Genomic DNA, 23,282 nt, shown 5'->3' on the forward strand with positions numbered 1-23,282 from the left:
GAAATAGTTATATATGTATCAACATGATAACATGATTACAACACTTATTACAAATATCCGTTTCGAAGTATCTCTTGAAGCACGGATAACTCGAGCACGTTTGGCAAGCTGTGGAAGCTTCCAATAGGCTTTCCATCCCCATCTATCATAAGCAAGTGTGGTTACTGTCGTTTATGATGTTTCATCTTCTAACGGTTTGAGGCATAGCGCCGGCCTGCAGCTAAAAGCCCATCCAAGGTAACTGATTGTTAGGCAATGAGGTGTGGGGCGGAACACAGGATGGCCAGTGTTGAGATGAGCGTGGCCGCCAGGCAGATCCACAAACACAGGCGGTCGATGACGAGGGCTGCGAAACGCCACTCACTCTTCACCTCCGTCTCCTCCTCGTCCTGTCTTAGCCGCGCCGTTATTTTTCGAACCTCGTGCAGCACGTTAGTCAACTCTCGGGTCACGTGACCGCAACATTCTGTGAGCATTGTGTCGTCACCCTGTTGCACATGCGTATCTCGTGACACCAGTGGAGGTGGACGAATCCAATCTGAGGTGCAGGATGACCCGCGGGTATGTCGGGATAGTCCATTGCTTTCCTGCTGGTGCCGGTATTCCTCCTCCGACTCCAGCAGGTTTGGGAGGAGGGAGTGCGTGGTCCGCTCACTTGCCTGTACGTCCGCCAGGCGGTACCGGCAGACGCTCTGGCGCCGCTTCACCAGAGGTGGCCGTGACATGCGTAATACCTTCGCGAGAACAACGTTTACGCCCAGTTTAATCTAAAATGAACGAGTACTTGTAAATAAATCATTGAATAAATTGTCTTTTTGGGGGCTTCTTCTGAACATGGAAACAGATACTAGTAAATGAAATTATGAAAGTACATATAACTTAATAATGCGAATAACAGCTGTGAAAACTGCTATAGTGTTTTCCAACCGTCAACTATATTGAGGTAGCGCTTACCCATGGCGGCATTGTGTGGGTCTCCGGTCCCCGGTAGTGGAAATTGAGCACCACCACCGTAAACAACACCGACAATGAAGTCATCACCATGATGCAACAGAAATATATGCCTGCAAGAAAATGAATATGTATAATTATTATGTTTTCCATATTGTCGCGTAGTACATGTAGGATTGTGGAGACGATGTGAATTCATACAAACTTAACATGATAAAAACAGTAAAGCTGTCTCCGCCAGAACGCACCTATGAGTGGGAGGGCGTCCGAGGTGGGCGGCATGGTCTCCGCTACCAGCAACAGGAACACCATCAGAGACAGGAGAATTGTCACTCCTGAAAGATACACAGACAGACAAATTTACAGTATTAAACACCGTGCAACACAGCAGGATTTTAACAACTGAAACACGCATATACAGGCACATACACCGCATAACGCTGAACCACTTCAAGACTTGGCCAGATCATGGGTAAATATCTTCAGGAGTTTACCATATCATGGTAAACTCTTCAAGTCTTAACCAGATCATGGGTGAACCTCTACAAGACTTCACCAGATCATGGGTGCGCCTCTTCAAGACTTTACCAGTTTATTGGTGAACATCTTCAGGAGTTTACCAGATCATGGGTGGACTTCTACAAGACTTTACCAGAACATGGGTGAACCTCTACAAGACTTTACCAGATCATGGGTGAACCTCTTCAAGACTTTACCAGATCCTGGGTGAACCTCTACAAGACTTTAACAGATTATGAGTGCACCTCTACAAGACTTTACCAGATCATGGGTGAACTTATACAAGACTTTACCAGAGTATGGGTGATCTTATACAAGACTTGGCCGGATTATGGGTGAACATCTTAAGGAGTTTACCAGATCATAGGTGAACTTATACAAGACTACTACGTCATGGTTGCACCTCTACAATACTTTACCAGATCATGGGTGAACTTCTTCAAGACTTTACCAGATCATTGGTGAACCTCTACAAGTCTTCACTAGATCATGGGAACTCATCTCCAAGACTTCACCAAACCATGGGTGCGTCTCTTCAAGACTTCACCAGATCATGGTCGAACATCTTCAGGAGTTTACCAGATCATGGGTGAACTTATACAAGACTTTACCAGGTCATGGGGGAACCTATACAAGACTTTACTGGATTATTGGTTAACATTTTCATAAGTTTACCAGATTATGGGTGAACTTTTACAAGGCTTAACCAGAACATAGGTGAACCTCTACAAGACTTTATCAGATCATGGGTGCACCTCTACAAGACTTTACCAAATCATGGGTGAACTTCTTCAAGGCTTTACCAGATTATGGGTGAACTTATACAAGACATGGCCAGAACATGGGTGAACATCTTCAGGAGTTTACCAGATCATGGGTGAAATTATACAAGAATTTACTAGATCATGGGTGCACCTCGACAAGACCTTACCAGATCATGGGTGAACTTCTTCAAGACTTTACCAGATTATGTGTGAACTTCTACAAGACTTGGTCACATTATGGGTGACCATCTTCAGGACTTTATCAGATCATGGGTGAACCTCTACAAGACTTGGCCAGATTATTGGTGAAACTTTACAAGACTTTACCAGATCATGGGTGAACTTCTACAAGACTTTACCAGGTCATGGGTGAACCTCTGCAAGACTTTACCAGATCATGTGTGAGCCTCTACAAGACTTTATCACAACATTATTTTGATTTGAGATCGAAATACCTAAGGAAATTTTCTCGCCAGCGTCCGGCGGGAGCAGGAAAAGGAGAAGCGACATGGAGGAGATGAGGAGACAGGGGATGATAATGTTGAACCCGTAATACAGCGTCCGTCGCCGGATGTGAATAGTGTATACCAGGTCGATGTACACTTCCGGGCAACACTCGTACGCCACCACGTTACGCCGCACGGGTACGCCTGCAACGAAAGATACACTTGCAGTATATATCGTACACACGTGTACAACAATTATTATCAAGGAACCGTCCAACAATAAAATAGAATCCTTGAAACTTTAAGTTTTAATTTGAAAATGAAGAATGTTGTTTTTCTAAAGGAATTACTCTACCGTTTGCCAGTCCCTAGTTCGTGAACGAGACGCACTTGTCATCCTCTAGACTGAATACCATTTGAGGAATGTTTAGTTTCTTAGAATTTGAACATTAATTACAATCTAAGACACCATTAGGCCGCCCACAAGTCTAAATATGAGATAAATCACAACTCACAGGCCTTAAAAACGTCAACATGTAAAACAAAAGAATGTTATAGCAATACAAAAAAGTTAACGTCGTTGTGTACCATTAAAGAGATTCATTGTTGAAAAGTTTATGAGCAGGATATTTAGTTAATTACTGCCAGATCATGGACAAATCCAGGATTTGGCTTTATAAGGACGTAACTTAGGGGTGCAAAATTAATGTTGACATGTGATCCGTCCAAAAGAACCGACCGGGGGTCGGGCTCGTCACCCAAGAATAGTTCGACTATTTTTAATATGAAATGTTGCATTTTCGCCTCTTGGTTTGTGTTTTTTCTCCGATAAAACTGACAAAGTTTTAGTAAGTCGACAACCGTTGAACAAAGGACCATTGTTTATCCACACCAGCAAGTGCCGCCAAAGGATCATCATATTTCACCAAAGGACCTTGATACTTCAACATAAGACAGTGCCGCCAAAAGGCAATCATAAATCACCAAAGGACCTTGATACTTCAACATAAGACAGTGCCGCCAAAAGGCAATCATATATCACCAAAGGACCTTGATACTTCAACATAAGACAGTGCCACCAAAAGGCAATCATATATCACCAAAGGACCTTGATACTTCAACATAAGACAGTGCCGCCAAAAGGCAATCATATATCACCAAAGGACCATGATATTTCAACACGAGCCATTGCCGCCAAAAGGCAATCATATAACACCAAAGGACCTTGATATTTCAACACAAGCCAGTGCCGCCAAAATGCAATCATATATCACCAAAGGACCATGATATTTCAACACAAGCCAGTGCCGCCAAAAGGCAATCATATATCACCAAAGGACCATGATATTTCAACACGAGCCATTGCCGCCAAAAGGCAATCATATACCATCAAAGGACATTGATTCATCCATACAATCCAGTGCTGCCAAAAGGCAATCATATATCACCAAAGGACCATGATATTTCAACACGAGCCATTGCCGCCAAAAGGCAATCATATAACACCAAAGGACCTTGATATTTCAACACAAGCCAGTGCCGCCAAAATGCAATCATATATCACCAAAGGACCATGATATTTCAACACAAGCCAGTGCCGCCAAAAGGCAATCATATATCACCAAAGGACCATGATATTTCAACACGAGCCATTGCCGCCAAAAGGCAATCATATACCATCAAAGGACATTGATTCATCCATACAATCCAGTGCTGCCAAAAGGCAATCATATATCACCAAAGGACCATGATATTTCAACACGAGCCATTGCCGCCAAAAGGCAATAATAAACCATCAAAGGACATTGATTCATCCATACAAGCCAGTGCCGCCAAAAGGCTACATATATCACCAAAGGACCTTGATACATCCATACAAACCAGTGCCGCCAAAAGGTAATCATATATCACCAAAGGACCTTGATACATCCATACAAACCAGTACCGCCAAAGGATCGTCATATATCAACAAAAGGACCTTGATATATCCACACAAGTCAGTTTCGCCCAAAGGCAATCATATACCACCAAAGGACCTTGAAACATCCATACAAGCCAGTGCCGCCAAAGGATCGTCATATATCAACAAAAGGACCTTGATACATCCATACAAACCAGTACCGCCAAAGGATCGTCATATATCACCAAAGGACCTTGATATATCCACACAAGTCAGTTTCGCCCAAAGGCAATCATATACCACCAAAGGACCTTGAAACATCCATACAAGCCAGTGCCGCCAAAGGATCGTCATATATCAACAAAAGGACCTTGATACATCCATACAAACCAGTACCGCCAAAGGATCGTCATATATCAACAAAAGGACCTTGATACATCCATACAAACCAGTACCGCCAAAGGATCGTCATATATCAACAAAAGGACCTTGATACATCCATACAAACCAGTGCCGCCAAAGGCAATCATATATCACCAAAGCATCTTGATGAATCCACACAAGCGAGTGACGCCAAAGGATCGTCATATATCACCAAAGGACCATTATATTTCCACACCAGCCAGTGCTGCCAAAGTCACTAAGCCGTGATGCAGACCATTGAATCTCCACTTACTACACTTACGCAATAACATTACTGTGTGTTGAATTTGCTTTTAATCATATATATTTTTTTTTAATAATCAACAATGAAAACACAAAAAAATGTCCTATGGATTTGTATTTTTTTACAGTCATGTTCTGGGTTGGCCCTTTAAGTCTTCAAGATGATTCCAGAAACAACCGCAATATTCATCTTAATTCAGTTTTAGCTTTGACAAGGCGTTCTTCATTAACAATTGTTTCGAACGTTCTGGGATTTTCTAAACATGCGGAAACAAACGTCCGCAAGGGAAGGTCAATAAAAATGTCTTGAGTAACAAATTACACGCCAGAATATTGGCCCTTAAAGCGTCAATTGTAAACACGTCTGACAGTGGAGTACTTTCAAGTAACAGTGGTTTTACTCTTTTATGGAGGGCCGGGGCTGTTGATTGAATACGGAATTCGGGAAGCGAGAATTGTGAAATTATTCAAACGGCCGGTGATTTCATGGATTTATTCACGATCGATCTGCCTGCTGTCTGACCTTTTGGGCCTTATTGTCTATTTTTTGACATTATCTGTTGCTTATTTATTGCTTAATAATGTATATTAAACACAAAACGTCAACTATCTCAAGCGCGAAGCGGAATATTAAGTAAGATTCCAGGGTACAGGCACTGAGGGCGCGTTTGGCACGGCTGCAGTGACTGCAGGGTGCGGGACACCAATCCCGTTATTAAAAACAAATAGACAAACTAGGTATATTAGACATATATTATGTTGAAAAGGTATATGTCTTTTTGCTATTTCCCCAAAAGGAGAGTTCAATCTCCCATTTTCCCGATTTTCATCAAGTATGTAATTGGATAATAGTTAAATTAGATAGGAAACGTATTTGGGAAATCTATCTATCTGAAATCTAATTATCATTAAATCTCGCTACATCTTCTGATCAATGGACCGGTATTTTGCTCAGTTCATCACTTTTGATTCGTCTCGATTTGTCTGTTTATACCCGGACAGAAGAGACAGTGTCTCAAACATGTAGCCTAGACTGGCAAACATTTACCATCCGAGTTTGTTTTCTTGACAAACTACTTTAGGATTCTGCTATTATCTGTAATATTATGGTTAAATAAATACGTAAATAAGACTATATTCGTCAGGGTTCTACTTTTTAATCGCGGGCATGGATGGAGGGTTAATACTATATAGCGTACGTACCAGGTGGAGGGTTTATATTGCGACGCACTGTACAGCGTACGTTCCAGGTGAAGGGTTTATAATGCGACGCACTGTACAGCGTACGTTCCAGGTGAAGGGTTTATATTGCGACGCACTGTACAGCGTACGTTCCAGGTGAAGGGTTTATATTGCGACGCACTGTACAGCGTACGTACCAGATGGAGGGTTTATAATGCGACTCACTGTACAGCGTACGTACCAGGTGGAGGGTTTATATTGCGACGCACTGAACAGCTTACGTTCCAGGTGGAAGGTTATAATGCGACGCACTGTACAGCGTACGTTCCAGGTGGAGGGTTATAATGCGACGCTCTGTACAGCGTATGTTCCAGGTGGAGGGTTAATATTGCGACTCACTGTACAGCGTACGTTCCAGGTGGAGGGTTATAATGCGACGCTCTGTACAGCGTACGTTCCAGGTGGAGGATTTATATTGCGACTCACTGTACAGCGTACGTTCCAGGTGGAAGGTTATAATGCGACGCTCTGTACAGCGTATGTTCCAGGTGGAGGGTTTATTTTGCGACTCACTGTACAGCGTACGTTCCAGGTGGAGGATTTATATTGCGACTCACTGTACAGCTTACGTTCCAGGTGGAAGGTTATAATGCGACGCTCTGTACAGCGTATGTTCCAGGTGGAGGGTTTATATTGCGACTCACTGTACAGCGTACGTTCCAGGTGGAGGGTTTATATTGCGACTCACTGTACAGCGTACGTTCCAGGTGGAGGGTTTATATTGCGACTCACTGTACAGCGTACGTTCCATGTGGAGGGTTTATATTGCGACTCACTGTACAGCGTACGTTCCAGGTGGAGGGTTTATATTGCGACTCACTGTACAGCGTACGTTCCATGCGGGGGTTTATATTGCGACTCAATGTACAGCGTACGTTCCAGGTGGAGGGTTTATATTGCGACTCACTGTACAGCGTACGTTCCAGGTGGAGGGTTTATATTGCGACTCACTGTACAGCGTACGTTCCAGGTGGAGGGTTTATATTGCGACTCACTGTACAGCGTACGTTCCAGGTGGAGGGTTTATATTGCGACTCACTGTACAGCGTACGTTCCAGGTGGAGGGTTTATATTGCGACTCACTGTACAGCGTACGTTCCAGGTGGAGGGTTTATATTGCGACTCACTGTACAGCGTACGTTCCAGGTGGAGGGTTTATATTGCGACGCACTGTAGAGCGTACGTTCCAGGTGGAGGATTTATATTGCGACTCACTGTACAGCGTACGTTCCATGCGGGGGTTTATATTGCGACTCACTGTAGAGCGTACGTTCCAGGTGGAGGATTTATATTGCGACTCACTGAACAGCGTACGTTCCATGCGGGGGTTTATATTGCGACGCACTGTAGAGCGTACGTACCAGGTGGAGGGTTATAATGCGACGCATTGTACAGCGTACGTACCAGGTGGAGGGTTTATATTGCGACTCACTGTACAGCGTACTTTCCAGGTGGAGGGTTTATATTGCGACTCACTGTACAGCGTACTTACCAGGTGAAGGGTTTGTATTGCGTCGCACTGTACTTACCAATGAGCTGCCACTCGCCATTAGGGTAGAAGGTGCGCGTGTTTCCACCGGCCGGGTCCTCCTCGTGAAGATCCAGGAAGCGGCCGTCATGAGACCACGAGCCAAACTTCATCTCGCACTTTTGTTCGTCAAACGGGAACCACGTGATGTCTGCGTGGGAGAGAGATGGAGATAGAGAGAGAACAGCGACGTGCATATATTTCACTCAATCTGTTCAGAAACCAAGTTCTTCAAATACGACTTTAGTTTTATGAATATCACACTTGTACATGTGCATGGCATAGACCAGGGGTTAATACATGCACATATTAACTTCTTTATTTTTTTTTAAAAAAATACACAATTTGGTGTCGCACGAAATTGAACATGCTCCTGTCTGTAGCCAGGATGTTACCAATGTCGCAAGTGGACTTGAGCATCCCGGGTGGCACCCAGAGGCACGAGCCGTCACTGCTCACAACCACCTTCGTGTGGAACGTAGCGTCAAACTTCTCGTCCGCGCTGTAACATACACATATACATGAACAGGTCCTCGCTGTAGCACGCACACGCACACGCGCACGCGCACACACACACGCACACGCACACGCACACACACACACATGTACATGTCCGCGCTGTTATACACATACATACACGTAAATGCCCGCGTTGTTACACACACGCACGCACGCACGCACGCACGCACGCACGCACGCACGCACACACACACACACACACACACACATGTACATGTCCGCGCTATTACACACAAACATGCATGTACATGTCCGCGCTGTATCACACAAACATACATGCACATTTTCGCGCTGTAACACACAAACATACATGCACATGTCCGCGCTGTTACACATAAACATACACGTACATTTCCGCGCTGTAACACACAAACATACAGGTGCATGTCCGCGCTGTAACACACACACACACACATACACGGACATGTCCGCACTGTAACACACAATCAAGCATTTACGTGTCCTCGCTGAAACACACAAACCTACATGTACATGCGCTGTAACACACAAACATACACGTACATGATCGCGCTGTAGCACACAAACACACATGCACATGTCCGTGCTGAAACACACAAACATACACACATACATGTCCATGTCCGCGCTGTAACACACAAACATACATGTCCATGTCCGCGCTGTTACACACAAACATACATGTACATGTCCGTGCTGAAACACATGTGGAACCGTACACAAAAATAAAAAATAAAAATTGGATGTCAAAGGAAATGGGTTAAATATCAGCAAATTATGTGGCAAGCTGCATGTATCTAGAAACGTCCATAATTACATTGTAAAGCTGATATTGTAAACGTATGCACCTTAAGATGTAATAACTCTTATTTTCTCATCATTCTCCACTTCATATACTGTATTTCCATTTATTATGCTTATCATGGAAATCTCGAATGTTGCAACATAACCATCAGATGCATTCCTACAGACTTTCCCAGTTAGACGGTCCACTGGCCATAAATACGACCGTAAATCACTGGTTGTATTAGTTTGAAAGCCATCTCTTGTCATCAAATGAGATTTTTCATGACAAATATGTCCCTAACTTGTCTGGGGAGTATAATGCGTGATGAGCTATGAGGGACGATAGATATTCATTACGAGACAAATGTGCTTTGATAGTAATATGAAATATGATATAAGACAATAAAATGTCCCCTGGTAATAAAATTGTTAGAAGGACATACATTTTTACTTAAATATATTACGAGATCGACTAGTTGGAGCAAGTCTGGTTTCTGGTCTGACCTGTTGTACATTAGGATGTCCGGGATCCACACTTTCTGCGCTGGTACCCGTATTGTCGTGATTCCACCATACTCGAGCGGGTCCCACACCAAGTTCGCAGCCCGCCATTTCTGGTCAAATATTTGTTTGTAAGAATTTGTCTTAAAGCGCAAATGATGATACAATTAATGTTACCGATATTCGTATGTTCATCTGAGTAAAGGTGCTCACCATTTGAAGCCAAATGTTTGTGTGTATGATCTGATTCTTCTCGTCCTGAAAGAAAAAAAAAGACAAACAGCGTTAGATGGTTGTTGAACCTTATTTTCACACAAATGAATTCCTCTCATGTGTTAGATAATTCGTTAGATAATTCGTGCGATTTTATTCTACAACGCATATAATTGTATTGCTTTATGTAATAATCGGCCTGTTTTACTAAATAAATGAACCTCTTTCAAGCGCCCTCTTTCGCTGATGTGTACGTACACGACGTTTGCGTTTAAACCCAACTTATAGCATGTTTTCATTTCTCAATGAATGTTTTCGCACGAATTCCTCACAACATGTCACACTTTCGTTTGTTCAACAGACGGTAATGGGAATCTTTGAGGGTCAAAACATCTAAATATACTGAACGTATCCGCTTATTGGTGTGTGTTTTTTTTATTTTTATTTAGAGTTTCAAGAATAGGCGAAATGATAATTAATGAAAATCATTTTGAATCAACTTATTATGAGAAAAAATAAGCACAATTCTATACTTTATTGCCGTCAATTCTTAATGCACGGACGCCATTTTCCTCACATTTTTTTTGTGAACCTGCATACTGACCACGTCTATGATCTGCTGGAGGTCGAGCGTGAAGTTGACCCGGATGGGGAGACTCTCGTTTGCGACCGGTCGCTCCAGGGGACTGTAAAACCGCTCCACAAACAGGAAGTGCAGTAGCCGCCGCTCGTCTGAGCCCGCGCCACAGTCTGCGGGCGGAATACAAGGGTTTAGCTTTGTGAAAAAATATAGTTAACAGTTTATAGTTGCCGTTAAAAATATAATACAATCACAAGAAAAGGGTTCAAGAGATATTTCGAGATGTGTTACTTATGTTTACATGTTTTCATAACTTGCTGAATCCATTCTTATGAGAGTTTAAATTTGATGGTAATTTCGCTGTACAAAATGTATCTGCATAACGAAATTCATGCGATATAACTTATAAGTATCTTACTATTAAGATATCTTTACCTCCAGGAAACAGGCATATCATCCCAGCCAGGAGAAGTCCCCTCGCCATTTTACTGTATTTCGTTCTGTGTGGAAAAAATACACAACATAAGTCGAACACAATATACAGTCTCGTTGTCATGACATATGTGAGCAACTGGAGCAGCCATCACCTAATACGTCATTTTTTTCAAATATCGAAAAAATAGTTTTTAGGGCGCTTTTTTAGGGGCGCTTCTATAATGGGGGGGGGGGGTATCTATACTATAGAATCACGATGAATTATGGACGACGATCGACACACAACGGTCTCGTTTGGATCACAAAACTCACAAATAACATTTTTCATAAAATTATGAAAAACACATGAACACGAATTGCACAAACCAAATGTGTAAAATGTGTATTGTAAAGCACTGGGTCTGTATTACAGAAACATCTTAACAAGTTTTTAACTTAAGTGTAAAATTTGGAATTATTATATTTCTTTAAAATTCTTGAAAAAGTGATCATAAATTTCACAATTGATGAAAAATGTTTTTAAACTCATGACGTAAATGGGGATGTACATTAAAGATAAATGCGGACTAAGCCTCTAAGTCTGCGGGAATGCCCGCAACTGGTTATTTCAGGAGAATGTTTGGAACAATTACAGGGCTATTAAATCTCATACAAACACATGCTCACAGCAATATGATTGATCAGGACATTTCGAAATGGAAATTGTATCAAGGGAGTAGTGTCCACAAGTAAATGAACGTATTACATGAATTTAAGGTCAATATAATGCCATTTTTAAACTATCGTTTTTGTCGTAAAAGTAATTCTTTTCAGGCTAATGAGCAATCCTGTATAAAGTGCTTTGGAATGTAATTTAGAAACTAAACATGATTTTTGCATAAAACCCTTCAATGTGTTTGAAACGTTCAGCTATTTGCACTCAATTGCATGCGAGCTGTTGTGTTTTATGATTTAGAGGACTACGACCGTCATTAGCGAACTGTTACACATTTTCCGCTGTTGTTTTTATTCTAAAGTATAAAATACTTCACCAAAAATTGTAAATGCTGTTTATAGTATATGAATGGAAACAATTTATCAAAAGCGAAAGGAAAATAATCCCGATGCTACGCTGGAATGTGGGATAAACCGGACACCCAGAGGAACCCCACATCGGCTTGGTGACCATAAACCAAACTCACATACGCCCAGGTCCGAAAGCGAACCCGGTCATTGCGTTGCCTCGCTGACATATAAATTTAAGTGATCATATGTACCCAACTACAAAAAATATATTTTCAAAATGTCATCCCTAACTTCATTCAGTGAGCGTAACCCAGTGTCCAACTTTTAGAAAAAAAAGACGTTCACCGTCCGTATTCGATCGTAAAGTACATGTATTTAAGTTTTAAATGTTAATAGGATTGGTTTGCTTAGAGTTAATATCCTTATCAACGATTGTTACGGCAACTATGGGGTGATATTTCGTTAACAAATTTAAGCCCCCTAGCCAACATTGTGTTCACTGGCCGTTCCAAGGCGGTAACCCCAACACTTATTAATAAGGATATTTTAATATTTATACCTATGTTAGCGTAATATGCGCCTGTTGTATAATAACCTCTATGATCCGTGTGTCTTTTAACACTATTACTGTCATTTTTTTATACTGGGACCGCCTCTGTAACTTTCATAGTGTTATTGCCCCATATGCCAAACTTTAACTCAAACCGCCGAACCTATATCAGCAATTTAGATAGAAATTTCAAAACGTTTTCATCCAACGCCTATTCAATACAAGTGTAGATAAAAACCTTTACATATCTAGAGTCAGCTTCATAAACCGTGATGATTTATCCCGTGCATATATCCCCACACAATACATGAAAGCTTGTTGAGCTAAAATCATCTTTTCGCCGCCAACCAAACAGTGGATCTGTGGTCTAGTGGTAACACACTTGACTGACAATCCAGGGGTCGCAAACCCGGCCGCAACACTAAAACAAATAGTAATCCGTTTCCGGAAGGGAAGTTAAATTGTTACAGTTCTATACACACGTGCACGTTAAAGAACCAGGGTAGCTCTAACTAAAAAAAGTAAAACGACTAACAGTCTTATCGGAGCACTCGTCGAAAAAATCAAGGCCCAAGTGCGAGTATAAATAAGGTCCATACCACCACCAACCAAACAGCTAGTCTTCTCGCTCGTCTGCTAAAATCTAATAACCAGGAATTTCTTCGAAACACTACTTAAAATGATAGCTCTGCACTTTCACAGTTGTCAAATTTATTAATGTGCGAAAGATCTTGGAATATTAGATTACAGTCGTTAGAAAGCGAAGATTTTGGATGACAAACGAACAAAATGAGTCTGGGAATCTTATAGGAAGGTCTACAAGTGGTAATTATGGCAGACAACAGGAAACAAATTATTTTCACCCTCTATCTCACTCAAACACATGTTCACTTCGTTACCGCGTCATACAACCAACATCATCAAATCGTTACGTCGTATAGTACACCACAGAATATTTGAATGCAAAAGTACATAGAAACAATTTCTAAATGGTTACTGATAACTATGTGTGTTTTTAATTAAATTTACGATCAACTTTCTAAATGATGACGCGAATGTTTCTCGGCAAGCCAGCGCGCATGTGCGAACCGCAGAATAACCAATTAAAAAACAACCAATTGATGATTGAATTTTGTCGGTAATTTTCACCAGCAGCTTTGTTAATTATTTAGATATAAAGAATGATAAAAAATAATTAGCAAACATGATATTTTTGTTTGAAAATCATTTCACATTCTCCTCTTCCTATTATATTCTAGATAAATTCATAATATTGTCTTTTGACTGCATCGTTCAGTAGCCAATGTAAGATTTTTGTTTGTTTGGTGGTTGCCAAATTAAGCACTTATAATTAGCAATTAATGCATGTCAGCCCTTAATACATGAAATAGCGTTCCGTTTCGTCTTTAGTTCAGTTGGATTTTGTACAATTAAACAAATGTAGGCATTTCTGGTTTTGCATGTACGTTGCAACATAATGTTCCCGTGACTGAATCATATGTGAATGTGTGTGTTAATAATGTAACTGGGCTAGTTCTGTGCCTGTTCATGCGCGTTTGATTCAATTCTCAGATACATCATGAAAAAGGCGTGAATACAAAGTGATGTCAATAAAATGCTTCTATATTTACTGGTTTGTTCTATTCTTGGTTTTATCTATTCACGGGACATGGCACAAACTATTAAAATTTCAGGCAGGAAACACAATTTTGTTACGTGTCTAAAATATATTCAAAGTAAATTTAAATAAGTTAACAATGGTACCCATCAGATATGATGTAAATGAGAAGTCAATATAAAATTCACTTCCAACTAAAAGTACAGTCTTCTACCATGGTAAGTTCGAGCGTATTTAATCTTTATACACTAGTGTGCGTTTTTTCCAAATATCTAAGTCCTTGTGGTTCACCTACAGGCACAAATGATACAGACACCTCTTATTAACTATGCGGTGTGTCTACCCGACATAACGACAGCTTTTGTCCCCTACACGGTGTGTCTACCAATCATTCACATCAGAAAGAAACAACGGTCGGGGCACTTTGTTTTACATACACTTCATTCAGCTGAGAATGATCAAGATCATGGGAATACTGAATCAAACAAAACGTTTGTTGGCTTATGAAAGATTGCTCGCAAAACAAACGACACTTCATCCTAGGGACGGTTTGTTTGCTTTTGTTCAATTGAATTGAAACATTCTGTTTACAAGAAAGAACAGCATCTTATGGAAGGAACACAATAATTAACTGATCACGGCCGAATTGCAATTCGCTGGAAATGTTTTAAGGGCCTTCCACAGTGCAAAAGTGGCTTGGGAAGGCAAACAATTAAACTGTTTCAATAGTTCATGTTTGAGTAAGTTTAGAGGGGAAAACTCGTCAGTAAAACATACATCTTTTGCAACACGTTTTGGTTAATAAGGGGTTGACCAAATTTTGTGAATGAAGAATTTATCAGTTTTGGAATCTTAAATAATTTTCCTATTTTTGGAAAAGCCTGTTGACAATACAAAAATGTGTGCGTGTGTGTGTGTGTGAGAGTGCGTGTGTGTGCGTGCGTGCGTGTGTGCGTGTGTCAAAATGTCACAGACTTACCACTTTACTAAGTCCCGTGGTTTCCAAAAGTTACAAACTGTTTTACACAGACCCTACCCAATATCGCTGTCCTGCATGGACGATGAGTGGACAGACCTACGCTGTTTTACACACACACCCTACCCAATATCGCTTGTCCTGCACGGACGATGAGTGGACAGACCGACGCTGTTTTACACACACCCTACCCAATATCGCTGGTCCTGCACGGACGATGAGTGGACAGACCGACGCTGTTTTACACACACACCCTACCCAATATCGCTGGTCCTGCACGGACGATGAGTGGACAGACCGACGCTGTTTTACACATACACCCTACCCAATATCGCTGGTCCTGCACGGACGATGAGTGGACAGACCAACGCTGTTTTACACACACACCCTACCCAATATCGCTGGTCCTGCACGGACGATGAATGGACAGACCGTCGTTGTTTTACACACACACCCTACCCAATATCGCTGGTCCTGCACGGACGATGAGTGGACAGACCGACGTTGTTTTACACACACACCCTGCCCAATATCGCTGGACCTGCACGGACGATGCGTCAGCACGGTGATCAAGGAGACACCAACGCCAATTGTCTGTAAGGAGATTAATGATCTATGTTTATACACCATCAAATCCCGCACATCCACTCTGCACGTGGCTGGGATACGAAGAAGCACCATGAGGATTGAAATCTGGAAATATCCATTACGACGTGCACAAGTCACCCTTATGCGTTTTCAAAGATTCATCTACATGTAGTTGAACTTCTGGATTCTCGAAAGCCATCGAAATCCAGACCGTACAAGTGCCAGAATGATAGCCTCGGATGGTCTCCAACAACTAATAATAACTAGAAACGCCACAATGCGATGAATCAAGTGCAAGCAGTGACATTGACCTTAACTTTGTTCATACCAATCATAAATACAATTAGGGGCAGGAAACGTGTCAAATTGCCTGTGGGTTGAGTCGTTATCAAAATACTACCAACACTCAGCCAAGTCCATTACCCGGGTGACCGTCTCACTGGCCTGTCAAAATTCCGTCTATCGGTGTCCAATGTCCTTTAGACCCACGGGTCAAAACGTTAATAGGTCAAATGGATACCATATTTCATTAAAATATTTTGTTTCGAACTTATTATTGAGAAAAAATGTTTTTTATTCTACGTTAAGTAACATTGGATTTGATCTTGACCATGACTCACCGGTCCATAGACAATCTCCACATGAGATTTCTACATACCAATTTTTATCACTTTACTTTAATCCTAACTTAAGCGTTCAGTAGCATCGATCTTGACGCACTGAGCTCAAATGCATTCCCAAGGTACGTCTATTATATACGTTAGCTACTTAACAAGTTCCATCATACATCAATTCTAAGTAAAGTTGTCGCGCGGAAACTGCCATTTTGACGCCGACATCCTCATTCCAGTGACCCGGTTTTCGTTGGATTACTATTTCGACTGGTCAGTTTTACTATTTCGACTGGTCAGTTTTACTATTTCGACTGGTCAGTTTTACTATTTCAAGAAAACGAATCCTTGTATAACATATGCAAGAAGGGTTTTTTTCTCCGCAAAATCGGTATGCGTGAGTTATGTGAGCATTTATCTATTGTATTTATCTACGAAAACCGCAATGTATTGTTTCAATGAATAATGATGTTTAACAAAACCGTTATGTTTAAGGAAGTGGATGTACATGTTTGTATACGGTTATGGGTTGTCAAAAGGTATCGTTGTTTTATTTTCAATTACTGTTATTATGAAGGTAGTTTAAAACAAACAAACTACCCTGTTATGAATAAGGTGGTGGATATTCGACTATAATCGTTATGTATTTATACGTAGTGGGAATATATGTTATACAATAATCGCTATGTGTGTTCGGTGTTTGTATTTTTGTGTTGGCCAAAGACAATCGAGGATTTTTCAAGTTTTCTTTTTGTTACTTAGATCGTTTCCACCAAGGCTTACTTGTTCAAACCATGTCAGAAGTAAAGATAGCATTTTCTCCCACCTCAGATAAGTAAATGCAATAATTTAACCATGCTAGAAATTCTTATCTTGCCCACGGGCGAAGATTAAATGCTCGTATGGAACTCCTTTTTAATGGTCACCACATTGTAATTACCCCCCTTGTTGAAGACTGTCGTCTGTAGCATCATGGAAACCTTGTCTTGTGGCAATGTTTAGAACGCTAATTAATTATTTCTCGCTTCAAATGTCACCATAAACCAGTTTGCACGCACCTATCAAAATATTATGCTTCACTCTCCTTAGAACTATTTAAAGACCGATTTGGATATTAACATAATCTAAATCACTGCGCGCATATCAATGACAACCACGAATTATCGCATATGCATACGCAATTATTTTCACTAAGCACAAAAGAGTTCCAGCAAAAAATACATTTTTACTTAATTTTGTTTAACTGAGGTGGGAGAAAAAGCATCTACCACAGCCGCTCGTGTAAGTTAGGTTCATCCCGACTCTCGCGCAGGGTGTTTTGTGGAATCTCGGTAAACCTCGTTTCCGCAAAACAACCTACGCTCGGGTCGGAATTAACCTATCTTACACTCTCGGCCATAGAAGATACTTATATACTCGATGTTTGCATTTGTGTGTTGGCCAATAACATGACAAATGAGACGTTCGTAAATTTCGCTCCTTTGCCCTCCGTTTGCACGATTGCGTTGAATACGATCATTTAACATGCCTGCAATTCTGTAGTGTTCTTACTACTTTTTATTGGCAATGCCATGGACAGATTTAATCTGAAACAAGATTGTAGCCTGAGAGACAGCAATATCTCACGGCGCTTTGAAATTACAAACACAAAATGAAAGAGTATGAGTTTATATGAATGTAATTCCCAAACATATTGTCTGCTCTGTATTTGTGGGGCTAGATGCACAGTAGTTCTCAAGTTGAAACTGGAGGCTCAATCTTTGGACCTAAGCGTGTGACCTTGACATTGGACCGACATAGGTTCTGGACTTCGTGTCACTGACCTGATCGTTTGACCAAACTTTGATGAAAATCCTTCAAGGCTTGTAAAAGATATGAGCCGGACACGATCAGACGGACAGACGGAGGACATCTGCTATGACGACGGGATATATAGAGATATTGAGATATATAGCTATTGTGGCCTGAACAGCTCAGCTGATACTGTGGTTTTATAGTGTAAATATAACAAACCATATAACACTATCAAACAATATTTGAACCATATAGCAGCACTACTTTTCAGATCTATTTTGAACTTGTTGTTTCTGAATGGCAACATATTTATACAGGGTCACTGAGTTATAAACGAGACCGTTGTCTCTGAGAAGATAGCACGTCAAGTTCATGTTAGTTATTAATTGATAACATCTACGTATTGCTTATTACATGTAGCTGGCAGGTGTCAAAAAATCTTCAGTGCATAAGTAAACACCGAATTCTTGGAAGGCGAAGGGGCGAAGGAGCGAAAGTACGAACATACAAAGGCGAAGGATGGAAGACACGAAGGCTAAGTCACGAAATTACGAAATACGAGCGTCTTCGCCTTCGTGTCTTCGCTCTTGAGCATTCGTGACTTCGCCGTCATCACTTCGCTTCTTCGCTCCTTCGCATAAGGGCAAAATCACAATGGCCCTTACGGAACACCATAGTAATTTGTAAGGTTCATGCAGATTCTGTTTAGTATAGGGTAGCGGGTATTCATGTTTTTCAACATGTTAAGTATTCAAGACTGAGCAAGTATTACGGTCTCATGTCAAAGAACTAGTATGACGCTCAACCGTTCTTGTATTTTTAAATAAAGTTGAATTATAAACCACACATCATAAGAACAGATATTACAGTTTAACAACAACTTACAAGACAGCGTCCTATATAAATGTAATGATATTGTTGACATCCTGGAAGCGAGCATCAACATCCACCAAATTGAATAACGTGCATGACAGCATGTAAAGAACGGACGATATTTTCCAGGCTTTGGTAACGAAATTACAGGCAAAGAAATTTAAGGATAGACCATTAGCCTGATAAACATCTGATTGATGGGGTAAAGTATAATATCATTGTCTCAAACTCTTGCCGTTTAATACGACTAATATGTTTTATCCAGACTTGGTATTAAATCTTACAAATGGATATCTGTTATATCTTCATTGGATCTTGTGAGTTTTCTGTATGCACAACATTTATGATAAGAATCATTTTGTGCTTTAAGAACGCTCTGACACGATCAATTCAAATGTTTAAAACCCCGAAAACGTAAATGAAGTTAGAATTGTGATGTTGCCTGAATTGAGATGAAAGTTACCAACGAATTTGCGTTTATATTGTATACTATTATATTGCATGTAGTTGCTGGCACTCAATGAATCACTCATTATTCTGTCTATAGATGTCCAATGCGATGGATGGATGGACACGAAAAGCGTGGTTATTCCTACATGGTCAACCTACCGGCCGGACAATACGTCGTTTGGCCGCTCAAAGAGACAATCACCGCGATTGTCTGCGAGGAGAGGAAGTCATTATGATTGTATCAGGACATCTGGAGTTGACGGGGGAACTTGTTATGCTGTTGTTTCCAGAAATGTAGTAAATTTAATGATATATGATGCCATTTAAAACCGAACCATATGTTTGAGCAAAATTAAACTCTTCTAGCAATATCTGAGCACCGTTCTTCAATGAAACCATAGGGAACCTTATCTTGTGTCATTTTAGTACATTATGTGTGACACGCACGCGGCATTCCTGCACTGACTGTACTGCTGAATAGTTTATATTTGATAAGAATGTAATTGCACTGCATCTACAGTACGTGAACACCTGAAAGGTGTTGTTGTACCGAATATAGTTGCAATAGTTATCAGTTGTGTACCATGTATGCTAGTGGGGTCCCTTGATTTTCGTTTGTACATTAACTCCCATACAGGAACGGTAACTAGTAGGCGGAGCTTTACCGTTCATTAACTAGCGGGTGGATACATTTACAACGTTATTTACTTTGCACGCTAGTAGTTAGAACCTCTCCTTGACAACATGGTACAGCATGGTACAACATGGTACAGCATGGTACAAGAAGACACCAACTACTCGATCTCCTTGACAACATGGTACAGCATGGTACAAGAAGACACCAACTACTCGATCTCCTTGACAACATGGTACAGCATGGTTCAAGAAGACACCAACAACTCGATCTCTTTGACAACATGGTACAGCATGGTACAAGAAGACACCAACTACTCGATCTCCTTGACAACATGGTACAGCATGGTACAAGAAGACACCGACAACTCGATCTCCTTGACAACATGGTACAGCATGGTACAAGAAAATACCGACAACTCGATCTCCTTGACAACATGGTACAGCATGGTACAAAAAGACACCAACTACTCGATCTCCTTGACAACATGGTACAGCATGGTACAAGAAAATACCAACTACTTGATCTCCTTGACAACATGGTACAGCATGGTACAAGAAAATACCGACTACTCGATCTCCTTGACAACATGGTACAGCATGGTACAAGAAAAATACCGACTACTCGATCTCCTTGACAACATGGTACAGCATGGTACAAGAAGACACCAACTACTCGATCTCCTTGACAACATGGTACAGCATGGTACAAGAAGACACCGACTACTCGATCTCCTTGACAACATGGTACAGCATGGTACAAGAAGACACCGACTTCTCGATCTCCTTGACAACATGGTACAGCATGGTACAAGAAAATACCGACTACTCGGACACCAACTACTCGATCTCCTTGACAACATGGTACAGCATGGTACAAGAAAATACCGACTACTCGATCTCCTTGACAACATGGTACAGCATGGTACAAGAAAATACCGACTACTCGATCTCCTTGACAACATGGTACAGCATGGTACAAGAAAATACCGACTACTCGATCTCCTTGACAACATGGTACAGCATGGTACAAGAAAATACCAACTACTCGATCTCCTTGACAACATGGTACAGCATGGTACAAGCAAATACCGACAACTCGATCTCCTTGACAACATGGTACAGCATGGTACAAGAAAATACCAACTACTCGATCTCCTTGACAACATGGTACAGCATGGTACAAGAAAATACCGACTACTCGATCTCCTTGACAACATGGTACAGCATGGTACAAGAAAATACCAACTACTCGATCTCCTTGACAACATGGTACAGCATGGTACAAGAAAATACCAACTACTCGATCTCCTTGACAACATGGTACAGCATGGTACAAGAAAATACCGACTACTCGATCTCCTTGACAACATGGTACAGCATGGTACAAGAAGACACCAACTACTCGATCTCCTTGACAACATGGTACAGCATGGTACAAGAAAATACCAACTACTCGATCTCCTTGACAACATGGTACAGCATGGTACAAGAAAATACCAACTACTCGATCTCCTTGACAACATGGTACAGCATGGTACAAGAAAATACCAACTACTCGATCTCCTTGACAACATGGTACAGCATGGTACAAGAAAATACCGACTACTCGATCTCCTTGACAACATGGTACAGCATGGTACAAGAAAATACCAACTACTCGATCTCCTTGACAACATGGTACAGCATGGTACAAAAAGACACCAATTACTCGAGCCCTTGATTGAAATGACACACTCACGCTGTTCAAGCGCTCATACATAGTTTCAATAATTCGGGTTGTATGTGCAGTAACTTTTATTTTTACACACATTAGTGCCTTTTAACAATTTATTTGTCAGTTAGCTGGTAGAAATGTTTTACCTTCTTTTCCTGAACAGACATTTTGCTTAAATAGTATTTCATTTGTTTATTGTTTATAGAAAAAAAATCTGTAGAACATAATTATAATGTTGCTGTTTTAATACCACTCAGCAACAATTCATTCTGAATTACATAATAGAGGTTACACAGTTAATACAAACTTCATTAAAATAAACTTCATTAAAATAGACAGTACCACTATCAGTTGTTACCTTATCGATGACGACAAATTCCAGAATCACAATACTCTATTTTCCAAGCGAACACTACGTATGTTGTCCAGATTCTGGCTTATTGGCTGCGGTGTTAGCTCCAGCGCGATATATCGGGGACCACGGATCGCCTGTGCCTCTCGCGCAGTTTTCTTTATTGTCTCATTTAATTTCACTTATCTATCAAGACTTGGATACAAGTATAATCATTCTATAGGATTTGGGTAAAATGTAATGAAAATAATTCATTTAATAAATGGTCTTTCTAGGTACAGGCCAGCTGTTCTATTTATAATACTGAAGAAATCTGACCGAGCTCTGTACTGTATCCGTTACAATTCAATTTTAATCATGTAAATATATCTTCTTACAAGAACGCCTGATAACACTTTCTTGAACTTATTCAAATTCAAAAGAATTCCCGGTATTGAACTTAATTATTATATTGTAATCTAGATCTTACTTTCAAACAACAATGTCATTATGAAGCTGATCTGATTTTCCGGACTGAATAGGCGATATTCAGTGACTGTTCTGGTAAAATAAATGTGCGGTTCCATTTGTAAAATATTCTAATGAGAACCCTCCAGTCACGCAATAGCATTCTATTGAATACCCCGTGCTCACATGTTAATAAGGAGAACGATTCAATAAAACACATCAAAGAAACGAACTATTCGAATTAAACTAATTTCACTACTTAAACTCAGAGTGTAAGCGTGTCCAGGAGATACCAGTTGATCATGGTACAGAAGAACGCCATCATAACTCTATGAAAGAATTCACATTGTGTATGTTAATGCTGCTACTGGTGTCGTTCAAGGACGACGCAATGTCATACACGCGTCACAATGCCATACACGCGTCACAATGTCATACACGCGTCCTAATGTCATACACGCGTCCTAATGTCATACACGCGTCCTAATGTCATACACGCGCCATAATGCCATACACGCGCCATAATGTCATACACGCGTCACAATGTCATATACGTGTCATAATGTCATACACGCGTCATAATACCATACACGCGTCACAATGCCATACACGCGTCACAATGTTAAACACGCGTCACAA

The 23,282-nt window shown here is 40.8% G+C and overlaps 1 protein-coding gene across 1 annotated transcript; it reads right to left on the reverse strand.

Moving 5' to 3' along the window:
* Nucleotides 1-97: 97 nt before the first annotated feature.
* On the reverse strand, nt 98-22,266 carry LOC128229032 (acetylcholine receptor subunit alpha-type acr-16-like). Its single transcript, XM_052940673.1, has 11 exons — nt 22,203-22,266; nt 11,030-11,094; nt 10,619-10,764; nt 10,015-10,059; nt 9,805-9,914; nt 8,412-8,518; nt 8,018-8,167; nt 2,690-2,884; nt 1,200-1,286; nt 955-1,064; nt 98-767 (listed from the first exon to the last, which is right to left on the reverse strand). The coding sequence occupies exons 2-11, from the start codon at nt 11,076-11,078 to the stop codon at nt 249-251; spliced, it is 1,518 nt and encodes a 505-aa protein (XP_052796633.1). The 5' UTR covers nt 11,079-11,094; nt 22,203-22,266; the 3' UTR covers nt 98-248.
* Between the last annotated feature and the right edge of the window lie 1,016 nt (nt 22,267-23,282).

Source organism: Mya arenaria, chromosome 3 (assembly GCF_026914265.1).
Source record: "Mya arenaria isolate MELC-2E11 chromosome 3, ASM2691426v1".
Lineage (NCBI taxonomy): Eukaryota > Metazoa > Mollusca > Bivalvia > Myida > Myidae > Mya > Mya arenaria.